This window comes from Mercenaria mercenaria, chromosome 17, assembly GCF_021730395.1.
Source record: "Mercenaria mercenaria strain notata chromosome 17, MADL_Memer_1, whole genome shotgun sequence".
Classification (NCBI taxonomy): Eukaryota; Metazoa; Mollusca; class Bivalvia; order Venerida; family Veneridae; genus Mercenaria; species Mercenaria mercenaria.
Window position 1 is genome coordinate 45,936,500 of NC_069377.1, and position 22,847 is coordinate 45,959,346.

Consider the following 22,847-nt stretch of genomic DNA (forward strand, 5'->3'; position numbering starts at 1 on the left):
GATAATTGTTTGTTTTCAAATTTGCACTTGGTTTTCAAAGTGGTAAAATGTTATGGTGACACTTGTTATTAGCCCAACCGAACAAACTGGCGATCTACTCCTGGTTTTTATACCATATTTATGGACAATGGCAAAGAAAACTAGAGCTATCACTAAAGGTGATGAATGTACCCCCCGCATGCACTGACACAGTACATTGCAATTTGACACACACAAGACTGCATAATTATGTGGACTGTATGTATATAGACTGTATGTATACAGTATAGTAACAAAAAACAAAGTCCCATAACTATGCAGAATATTTATCCTAAAGAAAGTAACATGCCCCATGCACAACTAGGGTTGGTACTGATCACTTGTGTGAAGTTTCATTAAATTGTGTGCAAGGGTTTGGTAGATTAGGCATGCACAAGATTGCATATGCAGACTGTATGTACATAGTATGTTAACAAGAAACAAAGTCCCATAACTCTGCAATTTTTGTCGCTGAAAGAACCTAACATGCACCATGCACAACTACTGTTGTTACTGATCACTTGTGTGAAGTTTCATTAAATTGTGTCAAGGGGATGAGGAGAGATGGTGCCAACAAGATTGTGTCTATGCCTATAGTATAGTAACAAAAAAACAAAGTCCCATAACTCTGGAAAAAAAATTTCTGAAAGAACCTAACATGCCCCATGCACAACTACTGTTGTTACTGATCACTTGTGTGAAGTTTCATTAAATCGTGTCAAGGGGATGAGGAGAGATGCTGCGCACAAGATTGTGTCTATGTATATAGTATAGTAACAAAAAACAAAGTCCCATAACTCTGCAAAAATTTTTTCTAAAAGAACCTAACATGCCCCATGCACAACTACTGTTGGTACTGATCACTTGTGTGAAGTTTCATTAAATTGTGTCCAGGGAATGAGGAGAGATGGTGCGCACAAGATTGTGTCTATGTATATAGTATAGTAACAAAAAAACAAAGTCCCATAACTCTGCAAATTTTTTTTCTAAAAGAACCTAACATGCCCCATGCACAACTACTGTTGGTACTGATCACTTGTGTGAAGTTTCATTAAATTCTGTCAAGGGGATAAGGAGAGATGGTGCGTCTACGGACAGACGGACAGATGACCAGACGGACAGACAGACGGACGGACAGACAGACAGACAGACAACCTGAAACCAGTATACCCCCCCTTACAACTTTGTTGTCAGGGGGTACAAAAATGCAGCTTAATTTACAAAAATAGATGACTTTTGTACTAATATTCAAACAGGTTAAAATTATTGTATTCAAAAAAATCTGCAGAATAATAGTTAGGAATGCAGTTATTGTCATATTTACACAATTAGTATATATTTCTGTGTTCTGTTGCATTGTGATTACGGTATTTTCAGTAACTACAAATATCACTTTAAGGAAAGCCTTTCATTTCAGTCTAATATTAGTGCCAGACATGAATTAGCACATGCCTGATCCCGCTAATAGCGCGAAAATTAGTACTCCGCTAATATTAATACATTTACAGTAATCTTATTTCTGCAGTTCGGAGGCAATTGCAATCTTAACATTAAAGTTTTTTGTAAATACCACACACATAATCTCATAATATATAAGAAGCATTTAATTAACAAATTAAGCAATTACAGCTGTATAAAATCTGCTTACATTTTTTATAAATAGATTAATCATGCATTTTGCACTTTGATTAGATTATGATATCAAAAACATTCTTTGTTAATTGGGCAGGGAAACTTGTTGAATTTTGCCAAAAAGGAGTATTATGTGTTTTTGTGATCTTCTGGTTCAAATGCAAGATTTACTGTTCACTCATATTCACAAGTTATGCACCAGGAAATGAGGATGTGACTTAATAAACATGTTCCAAGAAAGAGATAACACATAAAAAGTTTTCATTTTCTTATAATGCTTATGAAAATATACGAAGCGTTTTTATAATGCTAATGAAAATGCATCATTATTACTGCTGTTTTCCCCATTTACTACGTAGGGGGTCAGTTATATTTAAATTTAGAAGTTTTTCAATTCAACAACTTGTCCAAAGATGTCCAAAATCCTTTTCAACCTCAAACTTTGATCTTTTACTATATCATTAACAATGCAGAAAGATACACAGGGTTTATATTCATCAGTATTTTAAAGTTTAATGCTTTCATTATGAAGTAATATTTTGCTAAGATTTGTAAATGTTGAACATACCTTAAAAAACATGCCATAAAACTTGCCCTAGATTCAGATATTGACTAGCACCTAGATACTTACCACCAACAATTCAGAGACAAGCTTGATGAAGGATGACAGACATGTGTATTATAATCAGCTTCTTCAAGCCCTTTTAAATGTACCTTAGTTCTAAAGAATAGGAGAAAACTGTTATTTACTTAGTGGATGCATTGGTAAAGAGGGCTTAAAGACTCTTTCCTACAGAAAGGTGAGGGGCCCTGGTTTGATTCCTGGCTACTCCCATTGCAGCGTGTCCTTGGGAAAGGCACATTCATTATCCTGACTGCCTCAGTCGACAAAGCTGTAAATGGGTATCAGGTGGGGGTAAGGTAAATTTGATTTGAACTGTTCATAAAATAGGGTCACTAAAAATCTCTACAGAGATTAAAATAATTATGTTCAAAAAGCAGATATTGTTTCAAAAAGCAATGGTAAATAAAATTTACCTTTAAATTTATCTAACTTTACCCCTATTTCTTATGTTCCCTATTTATTATCCCACAGATACTGTTATAATTTCTAAAATTATTTATAATTAAGGTTCAAAAATGATACCAGTGCTATATTTCAATAAACCATTGAAATAGCATGAATTTTGTACAGTATACCTTTTTCACAGATAAACTGGAATCTTTCTGAAAACCTATACATCAAATGTTCTGTAATTATCTATGTGTTATTCATTATTTTGTTGAACTCCACCTTTGTTTTGTAATAAAAACCTAAATAAAGTGACAATGCCAAGTTTTAGTCTAGAATTGTAATAGATTTTTGAATGAAGTGCCAACAAGTAAGCTAACTTTTTGATCTCTATTCAGGACACTTTGTCTGTTCAATGTCTCACAGTTTTCCTCACCTACTACAGAGTGTTCTCCCCTTACAGTTAAGAGACAGTTGTTAGCCAGAATTTATTAAATACGCTGAAATCGCTCACAAAAGAAAGCTTATGAAGGTGACATCATGAAACAAGAGTGGAAATCTGTCATAATATATGCCTGTCATAATATTCTACTAACAGAGTGATTTTTAAATCTCAACTAATTCAAGGGCCATAATTCCAGATCAACAAAGACTATCTGACTGATTTTCAAAGCTGGCAATGATAATATCCCAAAAATCATTCTGACTAAGTCTAGTGAACATTGAGCTAGAACTGCTCAAGTTAATAATTTGCAATTTCATGTAATCCAAGGGCCATAACTCAAGAGCAACTAGTCGTATCAAACTTGTCACAGAGAGAAGACAGTTTATTTTTGCAGTTTTTAATAATTCAAGGGCCATAACTCCAGAGCTTCTGGGAAAATCCAACTAGATATTGAACTTGGCTGAGACATAATGCCCATAAATATTGTGACCAAGTTCTGTGAAAACTGAATAAGAACTGCTCAAGTTAGAGAGCAGACACTGTCAATTTTCAAATTTTTAGTAATTCAAGGGCAGTAACTCCAGCCTCTTGGACACTAGCTGCTTGTCAAACCTGTCGGAGACCTGTCATGAGCATTACAACCCAATTTGATGAACATTGGATAAGAACTACTCAGATTATAAAGTGGACACTGTCAATTTTCACAAATTTTAGTAATTTAAGGGCCATAACTGCAAAGCCTCTGAGATAATCCAGCTGGTTGGCGAACTTGGCCTCAGTCTTATGCCCATAAAACATAATGTGATCAGTTTGGTGAAGATTTGATAAGAATGCTCAAGTGAGAATAGAGTCTTACACTGTGAATTTTCGTAATTTTTTAACAAATCAAGAACCATAACTCCAGAGTCTCTAGGAAAATCAAGCTAGTTATCTTACTTTGCCGAGATGTTATGCTCATAAACATTGTGACCAAGTCTGGTAAATATTGGATAAGAACTGCTCAAGAAGTTATAGTGTGTGGACGTCATCTTCCTGCCAAAGGTGTTCACATAATACATCCCGTTTCATATTATGTATAAAGATAAGTCTCTGAAAATATTGATGATTTTTCAATTTCTTTGCGATAGTTGTTTTACTTGTGATTGCAGTGATGGCTGTATTTCAAGGATACGGGGGTAACTGCTACTGGGAGTTGAGAAAGCATTTATGTTTGACACACTGAATTATGAGTGATAATAAATGTGTGTGTTTAGTATGAAAAAAACATAAAAAAGGTCAAGTTCTCAATCTCAACAAATTTGTGAGGACCAAATAAGGCCAGAACAAGTAAAATTGCCCTTCTTATTCTTTTATCAGAAAAGGTAAAAACAAAATGACTTATTTAAGCATAAATGAAACTTACATGAACTGTTTTTAGCTAAAGGTAAAACAATGTAGTTTGAAGACACAATGAACAGTACTATGCTAAAGTACCCTATGGTAGAGTAAGTAGCTTACATTAGTTAAACAATTTAACACTGTATCTCAGGTTTCCCCATAAACAAGAAAATTGGTAATCTGAATATTAAAATTCCATGTTTGTCTAAATATTAAAGAACAAACACTCGAACACAATTACTTCTTGAAGAAGCCTTGAAGAACAGTAATTACAGTAATAAAGATGCAACATCTGGTTATAATTCTCACACTTTTCATCTAATCAAATTATAGTAAATAACAATTGATAATCTGCCTAGCTAAATTATCTGGCAGCAACTGGAATGTTTGCAATGGGAACTCATTCCATATTTCTAAACCATTCCCATCCTTTCTAATTAATAGTGATGTATTGGTACAATGTTAACAATACAACTGCATTTTGTTCCATGAATTAAGAAGTATGCCAAATTTTTTACCACAAAAACAGAAGACAACACTTTTATCAAATTTTACACATGAAATATGCAGAATTTACCCCTATTTATTAGCATATTTTGATGTTGAAAACTATGGGCATATTACTAGCCTTGTAAGAACTCTTAGAAACAAAGATATTTTACTGTCTTGATATCCTTTCTGTAACAGATTTTACTTTGGGTCTATTTTTCATTGGTGACTCTGGAGGTTCATTCAAGAATGTTTTTGAGTACCGGCAAGCAAACAATACTAAAATCCTGCAGCAGATTTTTAAAGACGTGCAATCACATTAAATTTTGAGCAACATTTTATAACATTTTTCACTTCCCATATAATTATACTCTAGATCTCTATAAGAAATATATATTTTGTCATTTTAATTATCATCTTTATAACAGTAAAAGTAATGAAAAACTTAAGAGTATTAATCTTTTGACTCCAATAATATCTCTAGTTTTATATTTTCATTTAGACAAGTTAAAGCATAGCAAAAGTTCCTTCTAGGGCACATCTGTATAAATATATAATGATCACCTTGTAAAATTTTGGTTGCAACGAATGTCTGTTTTAAATATTGGTCATCAGTGTATGGAACCCCAGGATTGGACGCAAGGACACTTTTCCATCCTCGGGTTTAGTAATATGTAATCCGCGGCATGTTCAGCCAGAGAGTCGCCTCATTTAGGAAAGAATAATTTTAATGTCACAGGTTATTTTTAAGGCCACAGAGTTTGATTGGCCAGCTTGTAATGACAAAAGTTTTCGAGGTCAGTTGCTCAGTCAAGTGTGACTTATCAATTCTAAGTGTTCCTTCTCAACAACCTCTACCTAACTGAAAGTTCTGAAACTTTGTGCAGCTTCCAAATTCATTTATATTTAACCAATCTCCATGTGCTAGCAAAGTAGGCAAAGGGAGGTAATAATAATTTTGCAAACTGGCCTTTTTAATGAATTTTGGCTAATATATAATTGTATATTTAACATTTATCTAGCTCACAGCCTAGAACTAAGTGTAAACAGTTTTGAAGAAATCCATTACTTAACAAAATCAGATTAACCGCCTTTAAGGCAAAATAATTTTTTCCTATCCATATAATTATTCATATCGTAAGCTTGGATTAGCACAAATTCGGGTGAAAACTTCATTCTGATACATTTAAGTCAGAACCTTTCAAGTCAAGTTGCGCTAGGGTGCATTATATCTAGGTGTGAATTATTTAGAGATGAAGTATAATACCATCAGCTTATTTATATATTTGTTTAATGATTCTTTTTTTTTTCATACTTATATCTGTAGTGATACAAATAAGCTTATGATATGAACATTAACAAGGAAAAGTGATTTTCTTATCTCTACGGACTGCCAAGTACATACAGTGTAACTTCCGAAAACCGGACTTTCTGAAAACCGGAAACCTTTGAAAACTTTGAAAACCCGCACGAAAGTCAAGGTCCCATTTTTTTTCTGTTCTTATTTCTATATATTTTTAATTTCTGAAAACCGGAACTTCCGAATTCTGAAAACCGAACGATTTTTGAAGCACCGTTTATATTTCAACACTAAAATTGACTTCTGAAAACCGAACAGCAAACTATCTGCTTGATTAAAAGCGTCACATGATAATCCAGGAACATGTTTTTTTTTTGTTTATTTATTAGCGGTGCACGTTTATTTTGACACGCTATATAATCACAATGATCATTTCATGCAAAAGTAAGGAAGTAATTAGCGATTATTTTCATTTGTATTCAATTTATGAAAACGTGATGAATTAAATATCTTATGTGTTAAAAACTTTCTTAAAGTTTGAACAAAAGAAAGACAGATGTTTTAAATGATTAGTTACATCGATTAAACTATGCATTATCAACATTAATTAAAATTTAATGTTGACGAACTCGGGACTCCATAGATGGTAAAATGTAAGTGGAAATTTTTGCGTAAATGCTATTATTAAAGTTATGTTGTTTCTTTTTATACTTGTTATTTATGTATTTATTATCCTAAATGTTTTTAAATAATTAATTAATTATCTAATTAATTAACTAATTAATTAATATGAAATTGTAAAATTGAAAAGGATAAAAATCTCCTTCCTCCTACCTGTAAGAAAACATAACTCTTGTGCACCACGTCCACCTTCTGAATTCCGTAAACTTCCAAAAACCGAACTTTTAGGCTGGTCCGGAGGTCGTTCGGTTTTCGGAAGTTACACTGTATTGTATAAATCTGCAATATAGCTCACACAATGATACAAACTCCAACCAGAGCAGATGAAGTGGTCCAGAGGTAACATTGTATGACTGCAAAACCATGCAGGTTGTCAGTGTTGGACTAGCTACTTCGAACAAAATTAAATACATTAAGGAAAGAGTCCCACATATGAATGCTTTACACGGGGCAAGCTAATGAATAGAGAAGCCTCTGGATTTGGGAGGTGTTCCATATCTTGTTTTTCCTCCTACTAAAAATTACAAGCAGTGTTCTGGAAGTTATTCCTGGAAAACTGTGAAAACCATTTGGGCCCCAGTCTAAATTCATGAAGATAGCTGAGTGAATCAATCAAAGCACTGAAGTACTGATGGGGCGATGTTGTTGTCGGTTTGAAAAAAAAAATTAAAAAAAGAATGAATTTTTTTTTTTGGGGGGGGGGGCAGTGGCTGTGACCAAGGCAAGGCGGTGACCAGGTGCGGGTATACAATGTTTACAATAAATGTTATAGATAAGAATGAAAGAAGTTTAATGAAATTCTTCCAATTGGTTGGTTTGTTAGGTACAAATCTGTGGATTTTTAAACAATTAAAGGGCAATAACTCTAAAGTTAGTACAGAAATCTGGACGAAACTGTGTGTGTTCAACCAGGCCTAAATTAAAATTAAGTTTGTTTGACCTTTACCGACCCAGTATTTTTACAGTGGGTAGGTAGGTAGGTAAATAATTTTATTATATTTTAGTTTTTTTTTAATGTTTGTTGTCTCAGTAATAATAAAAATTGAAGTCTATTTATTAATACCTATTGCTTGTAGATAATCTTGGAAGATGCTCTGTTAAATGTATGCTTGTAATAAACCCCTAGCCCTATTCATGCACACACAATATGGGCACAGACTTAATTTGAACATAAGGCAAAGTAGTATCTTTCATGTCTATACTTTTTCTTTATATATATATATCAAAAATGTTTTCACTACATCTGCGCTTAAAAGTACAAAACGATATAGTCGGGAAAATATTTGGCATCTAAACACACTACAGCTTATTTTCAACGAGTGTTTGATGCTTAATTCAATAGCTTTTTATGAGTTTTAGAAGGTTTTTACAACGGTTATGGCAGTATGCAAGCAAAAGTGATCATTTTTTAGCTTTAAGCTACTTGCACGTATTGGTCATGTTACTAAGAACAGAAACAAGATTGGGTTTCCCCGACATCAGACATTTATTATGCCACTGTCCTGGCAAAAGAAGTATAAGATTTTTATACCTCTTTGTTCTGGCATTACAAAATTAAAATATTAAAACTATCTAGCTTGTCATATTTCAAAACATTTACGTTCGTGTCAAATTCTTGAAATTCGGAAACTGAGATTTTCTCACTTCGAACAAATGCATTTCAAAACAATCTCTGATTAAAGACATTTTGAAATCAACAATTAAGTCAGTTCATAATATATTTTCACAGATAATCAAATTTCCCACCACTCGCCTGTCAAATGCCGTAATACTGTCACTGTTATGAAAGCAGTATTATGTACAAGCAATTTTCAGATATAACACATAGTAGACAAATAATAATCTCATGTACATTACGTTTCCTTTGTAATCAATCATATTTGTTCTTCTTAAATTTCGTTTTCACAGCAGACATTTTTCTTTCAGGGTATTTTAGTAATCACCACCACCTAGTTGCTCTCCATAATAACTGCATCGGTAGTAAAAATAATCACAGTCTAGCCCTTACCGTATTTTCCAAAAATGTTAGGACTAGTTATTTTCACTTTCTCAAGACTTATTTGCCGAAAAATGATTATTTTGTAAAGTGTCCCAAAAATATGGACACAATTATCATAATCCACCCAATGTTGAAAGCGTAATAAAAAGCGTAAACGATTATCGGTAATTAATCTGTTGATAAACTTAGTCCTTGTCCTTGTTTTCATCATCAAGTAACACCCGCCTCAAAGAGCTAAAAGAAGTGTGTAGGTATCACGGCATCTGAAGCGGAGATCAAAGCGTTACAGTTGCCCGAGATTGTCATGGAATTACGTCATGTTTTCGCGCCATATAACACATCACTGTTTGACTGTTGTACCGCCTCGGTTCTTTGAATTAATCAATAAAAAAGTTTCTTCTTTAATTTCTTAAAGCGAATTCAATAGCCTGTATAAACTGACAGTAAATGTGTCAAACGATAATTGTGGATATCCTACCTCTGTGAGCTATTTTGCCGCACTAACATAAATCTGTTTGCCAAAAGTCGTTTTACGCCATGTATTTAAATTGCTGACGCTTTTTCATTATTTAAGATTTTTTTATTGTTTTTTTTTTTTTTTTTTGTACCTTCTGGTCAAAAGTCTGAACTTTATGCCCATAGAATTTATCATTTATTTACTCTTAGAAAGAAATAAGTAATTTTAAGACCGCACTGTTTGAAATTTTACAAAGAACTAAATTTAAATTTGACCGTTTTTATAGAAATTTGCCTACATTCCTGTCGATATCTTATTAAAATCGTTATAGAATTCAAACTATATTACTTCTTAAGCGGTGCTTAAAAAATATTGATGCGATAATAACAAAAAAATGAATGCACTACGCGCGTTTTTTTTTTTTTGTGTATGTGTAAACAAAAGTAACGTCGAGTGATGGAAATTAGATATTACGATAGCTCGCACGTGCTCGTGGAATGGAAAAGTACCGGCATGACGTTTTGGTTTCTTTACGTTTAGCGGGCAAATTAGATACTAGATTTGTAAAATTATGTCCTTTCGTCAGATTGCCTTCCGGTTATAAGCGGTTTGATTGTCGTCTGCATCCTATGGCCTTAGGCAACGTTATCGGCATAGTTGACACGTTTTCGGAATACACGAGATGATAAACAGTCCGGTTTATCGATTTCTACTAGCCGACCGCGGGTTGCTTTCTCACTTGCCATAATTATGTACGCATTTGTTAAATAAGATAATCGCCAGTTGCAAGCACCAAAATAAGTTTTTCCCTTTGATAAGAAAATAAAAATATTTTTTTTCTCTGGAATGCAATAAAATTATTTGAGTCGGGGCAATTTTTTCGGGTCGGTCGGTAAAGGTCAAACAAACTTAATTTTATTTTAAGCCCCACATTATGGTGATCTAAATTCATTTCATAGTTGTAGGTCAAATATATCACAAGTTATGAAGCAGAAATTGCCATATTTATAGTACCCTATATAATTAACACAAGAAACTTCTAAGGGCCATAACTGTGGTGTTACTTGGGCAATCTGACTGAAACTTGACTGGCCACATAACCTCATAGTGTTGAACATGTTTATTAAGTTTTATTTAAATATTCCCAACCACTTCCTAGATATGGCTCCTGACGTGGAATTTTTTATTAAATCAAAGGAAATTGACCAATCCAAAAAAAAACTTGACAGGCATCATTGCAGTATGTTGGTTCATGTTTATTTCAAGTTTTATGAAATTCTACCTGCTAGTTACTGAGAAATGGCTGCAGACTGACAGACAGAGGGATGTCCGCACGCACGCATGGACAACGCCATTTCAATACCCCTCTCCCCATTTCATCCACGGGAGATAATAATAATTAATAATGCGCAGTCAAACTCGTATCGACATTTGTTATGAATGAAACTGTGCTCGGAACCAGTGTTTGTTTGATGAGCTATTTATAGACCGAGGTCATAATCTATAACAAAGTGGTCGCTGGAATCCCATATTCATTTAAACAACATAAACATTATCTAAGTGTTTCGATAAAATGTTAATTCAATGTGTTGTATATTTTTGTTAAATACATCTTACATTTTGCATGATTTATTAGCTTTATCTCTGTATATTACACAGTGTGTGTATTATGTCATTGAGTTTTACATTACCAAAGACGAAAAAGTTCCATTCATATGGATATTTCATTCATAGAGGGCGATTTAATTTACCTTCATTATGTTATATTTTCTAATGTTATCTGAAAGGATAACAGAGAGCTGCATGACATAATCATTTACAGAATCACATAGAAAGGTAGCAAGGTACACTTAGATGCGAAAATTTTGGGCACGGACGGTCTTACATGTAGCGAGTCGCAATATTGCACTTCCCCTATGAGCAAAATTGGGGTGGCCATTTTATAAAGTGCGTGCATGTTTTGTGCTTTTAATTAATGGCAAGATCAGGATTCTCATACAAGAATAAAGAAAGTTATCAAAGCGAAAGGTTTACATCATCCATGAAAAAATGCATGCCAAAATCATCAATTTTGCACCTTTTGAACAGTCTACAATGATCCAGCTGCAAGAACAATGTCCAATTTTATTGCATTTCTTAATTTAATAATCCTTACTGAACGTCAGGACATAAATGGAATGGGGGCCCATCCAGCTCGTTTTTTCAGAAAATAACGAAAATGTTCCCGAGTATCAATCAACAAGCACAGAACCCTTCCGTGAATTGAATTTTTCCGCGAAAATGTGTCTCATTGATCATACAAAGCTACCAGCAGTTAGTTTTCCAACTGACATCAGAATTTTACATGTATCGGCTGTATAAATTTTCTAAAGAATTAATAATCATTATCTCTCACCTTAATTTACAGACATCCAAAATCACGATGTTCTCTTTATAACAAATATTGACGGGGGCCAAAATTCGAAAGTGTACCCTGCTACCTTAAGATTTTTCAGTTAATGAACAAAAGAGGGTTTTACTTGTTCTGAACTTTTATATGTCTTTCGCCAATTCAACCAAATAAAAATGTTTTCAATAGCATGAAAAGAAGTCTGTATGAGAGACTCTTAACTTGCCCACCCCTAATGCACAAATTTAGCCAAAATTTACAAATCGTCGCTACGAGACAAAGAACGTACAATACATCCGTTTTTACCATTTTCTGACATGATTTAACGTATTTTGTCATTAGGAATGATATAAGGGCAATTCTGCACCATTTTGCGAAAATAAAATGTCTCCACCCCTTATTTTCCTATTTCATGGGGTCCCCACCGTCCGACCATCCCCCTGATTGACGAACTGCATAGCTGGTGGGCCAAATGTGCGCTGTGTGGGTTAATAACGATAAAAATGATGTTTTTACTGTACCAGAACCTTGTTACTGGAGCTAGAATCCAAAAAAAATCGTATGCGTGTATATTGACTTTTATGCTTTTATGTGTCCTCACCGTAACATTTTTGAGCTGCTGTGCCATCAGGTAGCGTTTTAAGTGCCCAGGAAGTTTAGAATAACGAAGAAGAGGTTCTAAACTATTTGAAACCGCACAAATTTAAGAGTTCTTTCAAAATTTAATTTTGGCAGATTTTCCTTAAGGTAGCAAGGTACACTTAGATGCGAAAATTTTGGGCACGGACGGTCTTACATGTAGCGAGTCGCAATATTGCACTTCCCCTATGAGCAAAATTGGGGTGGCCATTTTATAAAGTGCGTGCATGTTTTGTGCTTTTAATTAATGGCAAGATCAGGATTCTCATACAAGAATAAAGAAAGTTATCAAAGCGAAAGGTTTACATCATCCATGAAAAAATGCATGCCAAAATCATCAATTTTGCACCTTTTGAACAGTCTACAATGATCCCGCTGCAAGAACAATGTCCAATTTTATTGTATTTCTTAATTTAATAGTCCTTACTGAACGTCAGGACATAAATGGAATGGGGGCCCATCCAGCTCGTTTTTTCAGAAAATAACGAAAATGTTCCAGAGTATCAATCAACAAGCACAGAACCCTTCCGTGAATTGAATTTTTCCGCGAAAATGTGTCTCATTGATCATACAAAGCTACCAGCAGTTAGTTTTCCAACTGACATCAGAATTTTACATGTATCGGCTGTATAAATTTTCTAAAGAATTAATAATCATTATCTCTCACCTTAATTTACAGACATCCAAAATCACGATGTTCTCTTTATAACAAATATTGACGGGGGCCAAAATTCGAAAGTGTACCCTGCTACCAAATTATAGTATTCTATGCATTCTGGACAGCTATACAAATTTATATGCCATACATGTTATTACTGCTCTGCGGAAATGTTAGGACTATTTCGGGGGCAATTGTTCACTGCTGCTTACAGGCATATGGTATAAAGAGAATCTGAACTGTATTGTTCACTCTGGGGCTTATCGCCCCAAAAATGGTAAAAGTCAAATAAATTTTGGAAAATAGGACTAGGCAGCCATTTTTCTCTATCAATACAAGTTATTTGAATCTTAAACAGATTATCAGTATTTACTTGTGATTAAGCCATATAAAAGCAAATCCTTTGTACTACTTTTTAAGTAGATATAATGATGTGGTTATAAATCAGTGCAGAAGTGACTAGTGCTAACTGTACTCTCATAACATCTATCAGGATCAAAGGAAAAGTTCAGTTTTGAGGCATTTCTGGTAAAGAGAGGTTGCTTTAAACTTATTCTCGGCAGTTTGGAGGCGCCAGCTTGGGGTTAGGGTGTTCATTTCATTTTTCAGCATTTCTAGTTCAAGGATGTTCCACTACAATATATTGTGACTACAAAAATGCACTGTCTTTGAAGATACTTGTAAAAAGTACTTGTCTGAACCTCCACTTAATGTTGAGATAATTTACTTCCAACCTAGAATTTTGATTTCAGTACAATATCTCCAACCTAGAATTTTTGTTTTGGTACACATCCAATGCTTAATTACACCCAATAATCCAAAATGATTATTGTTCGACAATGTTAAAAAGTTAATGTGCATTAGATTGCATTCTTTCTTAATACACGTAATTGATACCAGCCTTCTTGCAGACAGAAAAACATCAGCAAACACTCATAATAATGTCCCCCGAAAGCACTTGGTTTATGCATATTGTAAATATGTTTTTGTTTTTAATTTACTATATAAGTGGAACATGACGCCAATTGTTCTGTCAGTCTTTGTTTATTGTTGTACATGTGTTCTGGCATTGGTCTTGCACAGTATCAATGTTACCCAAACAACTTAAAGTGAAACAAAATCAAGAGAGCAACCAAATAATAGAACTTTTCGTATTTTAGTACTAAAACAAGACTGCAGCACACTTACCAACATCCCCTACCTAAATGCATTTTGTGTCTTTATCTATGTACCTTAATCTCCAAATTTGACCTTCACCTTGGAGCTCTAGGCCTGGGTCTTGCACATAACACATCCTCATATTATGAGGTAAATTTATGCCTAGTAGTATCAAAATTGTTTGTTGAATCAAGTTATTGACCAGAGAAGAAAAAGACCTTCAAACCTCTGACCTCTATGTTTGACCTTGACCTCAAGATACCATTAACTTGTAATGTGGAACACATGTGCCAAGTAAGTTATAGACCAAACAAATTCAACTCTGTATATTTTTGACCTCTAACTCTGACTTTGACCTTGTAGTTTGGAGTCTTGATCTTGTGCGAGACACTAAACCTTGACTCTCTACACCTTTGACCGAAATGTGATCTCGACCTTTGAAGTAATAGCCAGGATCTTGCATGAAAAACATTGTCTGCCTATTAACTAAATTTTGTGTCAAGTAATACTGAAATCCCTTGATGGATGTCAGGCTTATCTTCTAGACATAAATTAAATCTTGTAAATCTGTTGACAGAATCTGATTCCCTTGGGAGATATGTGCACTGCTTTTTGTCTTGACACATACATAATCAACTTACCTCAAGACAGACATATGGATACAGCCCATTTCTATGTCCTGTTTCTTTTTTTAAAACCAGGGTTATGAAACCTGTCATGCATGATTATGTTGTGTGTGCATGGAGTCTGAAACCATTTAGTCCAGTAGTTTCTGATTAACATACTTTCACAAAATTTCACTGTTTATAGACAAAAGGAACTCCAGCAATGTGATCAGGATGCAGACATATACCCATGCTAGTTAAATCATGAGCTTAAAATTATTTGACATGTAATGGGAAATGATATCTCATCAAATAGGTGTACTTTTAGTGATCTTTACTGTACTTGATTACTATTATAGTAATGCCGGTAAAACTGACAATCATCAGTTATCTACACCTCAATTGTAAGTGTCCATTGATATTACTGCCATAGACTAACATTCTCAGTGACATTGGTATGACGTCACAAGCTCTTCCTAAAAGTCTTCCGGTCTAAGCGAAACTTCGACGCCCTATCGTTTTAGAGCAAGATCTTTATGTTACTGATTGGACATTTTTTCACAGCAAGTATATTTGGCATTAGTTATTCTAAATTGTAAAGATTTAAGTGGTACACCTTGAATGCTTATTTAAAATTAACATTTCATTTTTAGTTCTAATGAGACAGATCGAAATAGATTTTGTTCAGATTGTTTTGAAAAATTGCTAGCTGTCAGGATAATTCCAGTACATGAAGTGGTGTCAAAATATTGCCTGTAAATACATTTAGTGTTGACTTTTAAACCAGGTAACATTCATCATGATTTCCCTACCTGTTATTAATCTTTATGCTTCTTTCATTAACAAATATTATAATCAACTTTTAGACCTTCCTTATACAACCTGATTACAAGTACTGAGTACTGAAGTGAAACACAAGTCCCTACTCAGAACTTTTTAGTTTCAATATCTGAACATGTTAGGACTAGAAATGCTTCAAGCCTTTAGCTTCGAAGACAACACAGACGCTACGTATCTTCTGCAAGTGCTAGTCGGTATGTAAGAAAGAGTTATAGTAAGTTCAGAATTTCAAAAAGGGTCATAATTTTGACAAAATGAATATCAAGAGTTATAGTTCTTAGCCTACAGTCATCTAATGATGACAAACAAGTGTGCAAAGTTTCTAAGCTGTAACTCTTATGGTTTTTGAGAAAAGGTGGACCTAAAAAAAAAATTTTTACCAAAACCAGCACCGACGTTCAAGTGACAACAATACCTCATAGACTTTTTTCAAAAATCAGATGAGCTAAAAACTATTTTTACTAAAATTTTAACAGTGACCTTGACCTACAAGTATAGATCATGTACGCGTCACACTGTCTCATCATAGGGAACATTTGTGTGCAGTACTAAGATAATCCACCAATGCACATAAAAGTTATGGAGTGGAAACAATTTTGCTTGACCTTCAACAGTGACCTAACCTTTGACTGACAACCTTGAGTCATGTGCATGTGCGGAACATTTCTGTGTAGTAATATAAAAATCCTTCAATGCAATCAGAAGTTAAGGAGTGGAAACAAATTTTTACTTGACAGTAAACAGTGACCTTGACGTTTAACCAACTTGCACAGCTCATGTGTTGACACATTGTCTTATCAAGGGGAACATTTGTGTGTAGCACTAACATAATCCCATTTTTGCATATAAAAGTTATGGAGTGGGAACAATTTTTACTTGACCTTCAACAGTGACCTTGATTAATGACCTACAAGCAAAATTCATGTATATACATAATCTACACAATGCCCTCTATTCACATATCAAGTTTTATGACTCTGGCTTGAATACTTTTTGGTACTTGCAGGATCCAGATTTGCAGACAGATGGACAAACAGATTGACAAAGGGCATTTCTATAGTCCCCTCAGTGTTTTACCTGAAGGGGACTAAAAAGCGCACTAGAGCTGGGGTTCTGTCTGTTCATTAATACGTATGTCCGTTTACCAGTCTAAAAGACTGAAAAAACATTTTCAGCTGCCTACACTATCAGATCTACTCTGATACTAATTTCTGCACAGTTATTAACAAATGTAGGTAAAAGTGAACAAAAGCTTGTTTGCTGGAAAAAAAATGCTACTAAACAAGAGGGCAAGACTAAAGCGCTTCGATACTTATGTAGTTTACGATTTATGTTCTAGACATCGTAAATTGTTCAATTTTGCCCTTCAAAAGGTTCTGCTGTATACAAACATTGTCTAAAAGTTGATTTACTTTAGTTTAACTAAGTTTAGAGCAAGTCTAGGTCTACTTTGTTCTTGTTTAGTTTACATGTGTACAGCGTGAAAGAAAAAGCATAGGCCTTATACATAATTATGACCAATATACAATATATATCCAAAATGCTGGAAAGTCTCAATTATCAATACATCTTTAAGCTATATCCTCTGTCAACAGGCTCAAAGGACAATGGTAGTCCAGATGAATGTATTAGATGTAGTAATTATGCACCTGGCACAATATCTCACAATATCTAGGTTTGTGCACAACACTCACTCTCATACAGCTGAACATTTATGCCAAAGAAAAAAAAGATTGCTCCATACTTATCATAGTCATGACCTGGACAAGCTCTAAAATGACCTTTGACCCCTAACTGTGACCTTGACCTTTGAGATAGGAACCTGGGGTTTGCACGTGACACTCCGTCTCACTGAGGTTAACAGGTATGCCAAATATAAACAAGATTCCTCAATGCATGTCAAAGTTATGGGCCAGACAAGATCTGACATGACCTTTGACCTCCAACTGTGACCTTGACCTTTGAGATAGGAACCTGGGGTGTGTGCATGACACTCCATCTCACTGAGGTTAACATTCATGCCAAATATAAACAGGCTGGCTCCATGCATGCAAAAGTTATGGTCCGGAAAAACAAATCCGGACACATGCACGCACACACACCAAACAGCCATTTGGACAACTATTTCTTCGCTTCCACAAGCAGGCTCAACAAAAAACAAAATCCCATAACTCGGGAGAATATTTATCTAAATGAACGTAATATGCACCATGCACAACTAGGGTTGGTACTGATCACTTGTGTTAAGTTTCATTAAATTGTGTGCATAGGTTCAGGAGATTAGGCGCGCACAAGACTGCATATGCAGACTGTATGTATATAGTATATTAGCAAAATACAAAGTCCCATAACTGTGCAGAATTTTTTCTGAAAGAAGTTAACACAACCATGCACATCTAGGGTTAATACTGATCACTTGTGTTGAGTTTCATTAAATTGTGTGCATGGGTTCAGGAAATTAGGCATGCACAAGATTGCATATGCAGATTGTACGTTTATAGTATATTTACAAAAAACAAAGTCCCATAACTGTGCAGATTTTTTTTTTGAAAGAACGTAACATGCACCATTCACAACTAGGGTTGGTACTGATCACTTGTGTGAAGTTTCATTAAACTGTGTCAAGGGGATGAGGAAAATTGCTGCACACTAGATTGTGTCTACAGACAGACAGGCAGATGGACAGACAGACAACCTGAAACCCTTCGTTGTTCGGAGGTACAACTATCTCAAAGGCTGCAAGCATTGCACATAAAAGGATTAAATAATGACTGCTCTCACTATATGAGCCGTGCCATGGGAAAAACAACATAGTGGGTTTGTGACCAGCATGGATCCAGACCAGCCTGCGCATCCGCGCAGTCTGGTCAGGATCCTATTGTTCGCTAATGGTTTCTTTAATTGCAATAGGCTTTGAAAGCGAACAGCATGGATCCTGACCAGACTGCGCGGATGCGCAGGCTGGTCTGGATCCATGCTGGTCGCAAACCCACTATGCTGGTTTTCTCATGGCATGGCTCATATATTCAAATCTTATGGGAAAAAGTCCTACCTCTGTACTGTTAACCATGTGATCAGCAGGACAGAATCTATGCCTCTGAAAGGTAACAGTAGCATCGTCTATATTGATGGCTTTTACAAAGTATGATATGTCCAACATGGGGTTTACTTGACGGCAACATTTAAGCAATGCCTCTAACTGTCGTTGTTGTTCACTGGCCTATAAAGAGAAAGATTCAAACATGATACACAACTGGTGTATTTTACCTTTAGTTATGAAACTTTAGTGAAAACAGAGCTACAATTCACCTCCAAAGCAACTTATCTTAAAGTAACATTTTTCTGAACAAATATACTAATAAACCATAAAACAAGCTAGAAACAAAGGGAAACAATTAAATCAGAAGTTAGAAAATATTCAAATCACAGTTTTTTCCCTTGCTTCACTGGCTATAGAATTTTATTTCGCATGAAGGCTGCCTATCATTTTTACGTAAATGACCAGTAACGGTTTTCGATAAACAGCACCAATTTAATGCTATGATATATTTTTCAGATTTAGTTTCAGTAGCAACCAGTTCTAAATAAAGGCCACATGGGATAGGTGGGAAAAGCCCTGTTCTCTATGCATTACCTTTGTGAAATGCAGCAAGGAATGTCTTTCTCTGCATTACCTTAACGAATGCCTCTCTATGCCTTACCTTTGTGAAATGTAGCAAGGACTCTCTCTCTCTGCCTTACCTTTCTAAATGTAGCAAGGAATGCCTCCCTGTGCCTTATCTTTGTGAAATGTAGCAAGGAAAGCCTCTCTATGCCTTAGCTTTGTTAAATGTAGCAGGAATGCCTCCCTGTGCCTAACCTTCGTGAAATGTAGCAAGGAATGTCTCTCTGTGCCTTATCTTTGTGAAATATAGCAAGGAATGACTCTCTATGTTTTAGCTTTGTGAAATGTAGCAAGGAATGCCTCTCTATGCCTTACCTTTGTGAAATGTAGCAAGGAAAGCCTCACTATGCCTTACCCTTGTGAAATGCAGCAAGGAAAGTCTATGCCTTTTTGTGAAATGTAGCAAGGAATGTCTCTCTATGCCTAAGCTTTGTGAAATGTAGCAAAGAATGCCTCTCTTATGCCTTACCTTTGTGAAATGTATCAAGGAATGTCTCTCTATGCCTTACCTTAGTGAAATGTAGCAAGGAATGCCTCTCTATGCCTTACCTTTGTGAAATGTAGCAAGGAATGCCTCTCTATGCCTTAGCCTTTGTGAAATGTAGCAAGGAAAGCCTCTCTTTGCCTTAGCCTTTGTGAAATGTAGCAAGGAAAGTCTATGCCTTACCTTTGTGAAATGTAGCAAGGAATGTCTCTCTATGCCTTACCTTAGTGAAATGTAGCAAGGAATGCCTCTCTATGCCAAACCTTTGCGAAATGTAGTAAGGAATGTCTCTTTATGCCTTACCTTATTGAAATGTAGTAAGGAATGTCTCTTTATGCCTTACCTTTGCGAAATGTAGTAAGGAATGTCTCTTTATGCCTTACCTTATTGAAATGTAGTAAGGAATGTCTCTTTATGCCTTACCTTAGTGAAATGTAGCATGGAATGTCTCTCTACGCCTTACCTTATTGAAATGTAGCAAGGAATGCCTCTTTATGCCTTACCTTTGCGAAATGTAGTAAGGAATGTCTCCCTATGCCTTACCTTTGTGAAATGTAGCAAGGAAAGCCTCTTTATGCTTTACCTCTGTGAAATGTAGCAAAGAATGTCCCTCTCATTGTGCCTTATCTTTGTGAAATGTAGCAAGGAATGCCTCTCTATGCCTTACCTTTGTGAAATGTAGCAAGGAATGCCTCTCTATGCCTTAGCTTTGTGAAATGTAGCAAGGAATGCCTCTCTATGCCTTACCTTTGTGAAATGTAGCAAGGAATGCCTCTCTATGCCTTAGCTTTGTGAAATGTAGCAAGGAATGCTTCTCTATGCATTACCTTTGTGAAATGTAGAAAGGAATGCCTCTCTATGCCTTACCTTTGTGAAATGTAGAAAGGAATGCCTCTCTATGCCTTACCTTTGTGAAATGTAGCAAGAATGCTTTTCTATGCCTTACTTTGTGAAATGTAGCAAGGAATGCCTCTCTATGCCTTATCTTAGTGAATGTAGCAAGGAAGATCTCTATGCCTTACCTTTGTGAAATGTAGCAAGGAATGCCTCTCTATGCCTTACCTTGTGAAATGTAGAAGGAATGCCTCTCTATGCCTTATCTTAGTGAAATGTAGCAAGGAATGCCTCTCTATGCCTTACCTTTGTGAAATGTAGCAAGGAATGCCTCTCTATGCCTTATCTTAGTGAAATGTAGCAAGGAATGCCTCTCTATGCCTTACCTTTGTGAAATGTAGCAAGGAATGCCTCTCTATGCCTTACCTTTGTGAAATGTAGCAAGGAATGCCTCTCTATGCCTTACCTTTGTGAAATGTAGCAAGGAATGCCTCTCTATGCCTTAGCTTTGTGAAATGTAGCAAGGAATGCCTCTCTATGCCTTACCTTTGTGAAATGTAGCAAGGAATGCCTCTCTATGCCTTACCTTTGTGAAATGTAGCAAGGAATGCCTCTCTATGCCTTACCTTTGTGAAATGTAGCAAGGAATGCCTCTCTATGCTTACCTTTGTGAAATGTAAAGAATGTCATTTAGCTTACCTTAGTGAATGTAGCAGGATGCTCTCTATGCCTTAGCTTTGTGAAATGTAGCAAGGAATGTCATTATATGCCTTATCTTAGTGAAATGTAGCAAGGAATGCCTCTCTATGCCTTACCTTTGAGAAAAGTAGCAAGGAATGTCTCCCTATGCCTTAGCTTTGTGAAATATAGCAAGGACTCTATCTCTATGCATAACCTTTCTGAATGTAGCAAGGAATGCCTCTCTACGCCTTACCTTTATGAAATGTAGCAAGGAATGCCTCTCTATGCCTTACCTTTGTGAAATGTAGCAAGAAATGTCTCTCTATGCCTTACCTTTGTGAAACATAGCAAGGAAAGCCTCTCCATGCCTTACCTTTGTGAAATGCATCAAGAAATGCCTCTCTATACCTTAGCTTTGTGAAATATAGCTAGGACTCTCTCTCTATGCCTTACCTTTGTGAAATATAGCAAGGAAAGCCTCTCTATGCCTTACCTTTGTGAACTGCAGCAAGGAAAGTCTATGCCTTACCTTTCTGAAAAGTAGCAAGGAATGCCTCTCTATGCCTTACCTTTCTGAAATGTAGCAAGGAAAGCCTCTCTATGCCTTACCTTTCTGAAATGTAGTAAGGAATGCCTCTCTATGCCTTACCTTTCTGAAATGTAGCAAGGAATGCCTCTCTATGCCTTACCTTTCTGAAATGTAGCAAGGAATGCCTCTCTATGCCTTACCTTTGTGAAATGTAGCAAGGAAAGCCTCTCTATGCATTTCCTTACTAAATGTAGCAAGGAATGCCTCTCTATGCTTTAGCTGTGAAGTAATAGCATGGAATCCCCTCAAACCTTTGTGAAAAGTAGTAGGAAATACCTATCTTTGCCCTTGCTTCTTGAGGAGTAGCAAGGCATGCATGACTATGCTTTGTGAGAAGTAGAAATGAATGCCTCTTTGAGCCTTACCTTTATGAGGTCAATATCTTTGCCTTACCTTTCTTTATGTAGAAAAGAATGCATCTCTATGCCTTAACTTTGTGAAATGTAGCAAGGAATGTCTATCTACACTTTACCTTTGTGAAATGTAGAAAAGAATGCCTCTCTATGCATTAACTTTGTGAAATGTAGCAAGGAATTCTATCTACACTTTACCTTTGTGAAATGTAGCAAGGAATGCCTCTCTATGCTTTAGCTGTGGTAATAGCATGGGATGCCTCTCAAACCTTTGTGAAAAGTAGCAGGGAATACGTATCTTTACCCTTGCTTCTTGTCTATGCTTTGTGAGAAGTAGAAATGAATGCCTCTTTGAGCCTTTCCTTCATGAGAAGTCACAAGAAAGGAATGCCTCTCTATTCCTTTTCTTTGTGAAATGTAGCAAGGAATGCTTGTCTATGCCTTACCTTTGTGAGAAATAGCAAGGACTGTCTCTTTTACCTTTGTGAGAAGCAGCAAGGAATACTTACCTTTTTGAGGAGTAGCAAGGCACTTACCTTTTTG

The 22,847-nt window shown here is 35.6% G+C and overlaps 1 protein-coding gene across 1 annotated transcript in view; it reads right to left on the bottom strand.

Annotated features, from left to right (window-relative positions):
• LOC123535752 (uncharacterized) overlaps window positions 1-22,847 on the bottom strand; it is a 394,656-nt gene that overhangs the window by 204,448 nt on the left and 167,361 nt on the right. The window contains exon 8 of the mRNA XM_053528064.1: window positions 18,752-18,919. Within this exon, the coding sequence (XP_053384039.1) occupies window positions 18,752-18,919 (168 nt within the window). The remainder of the gene's footprint in view (window positions 1-18,751; window positions 18,920-22,847) is intronic.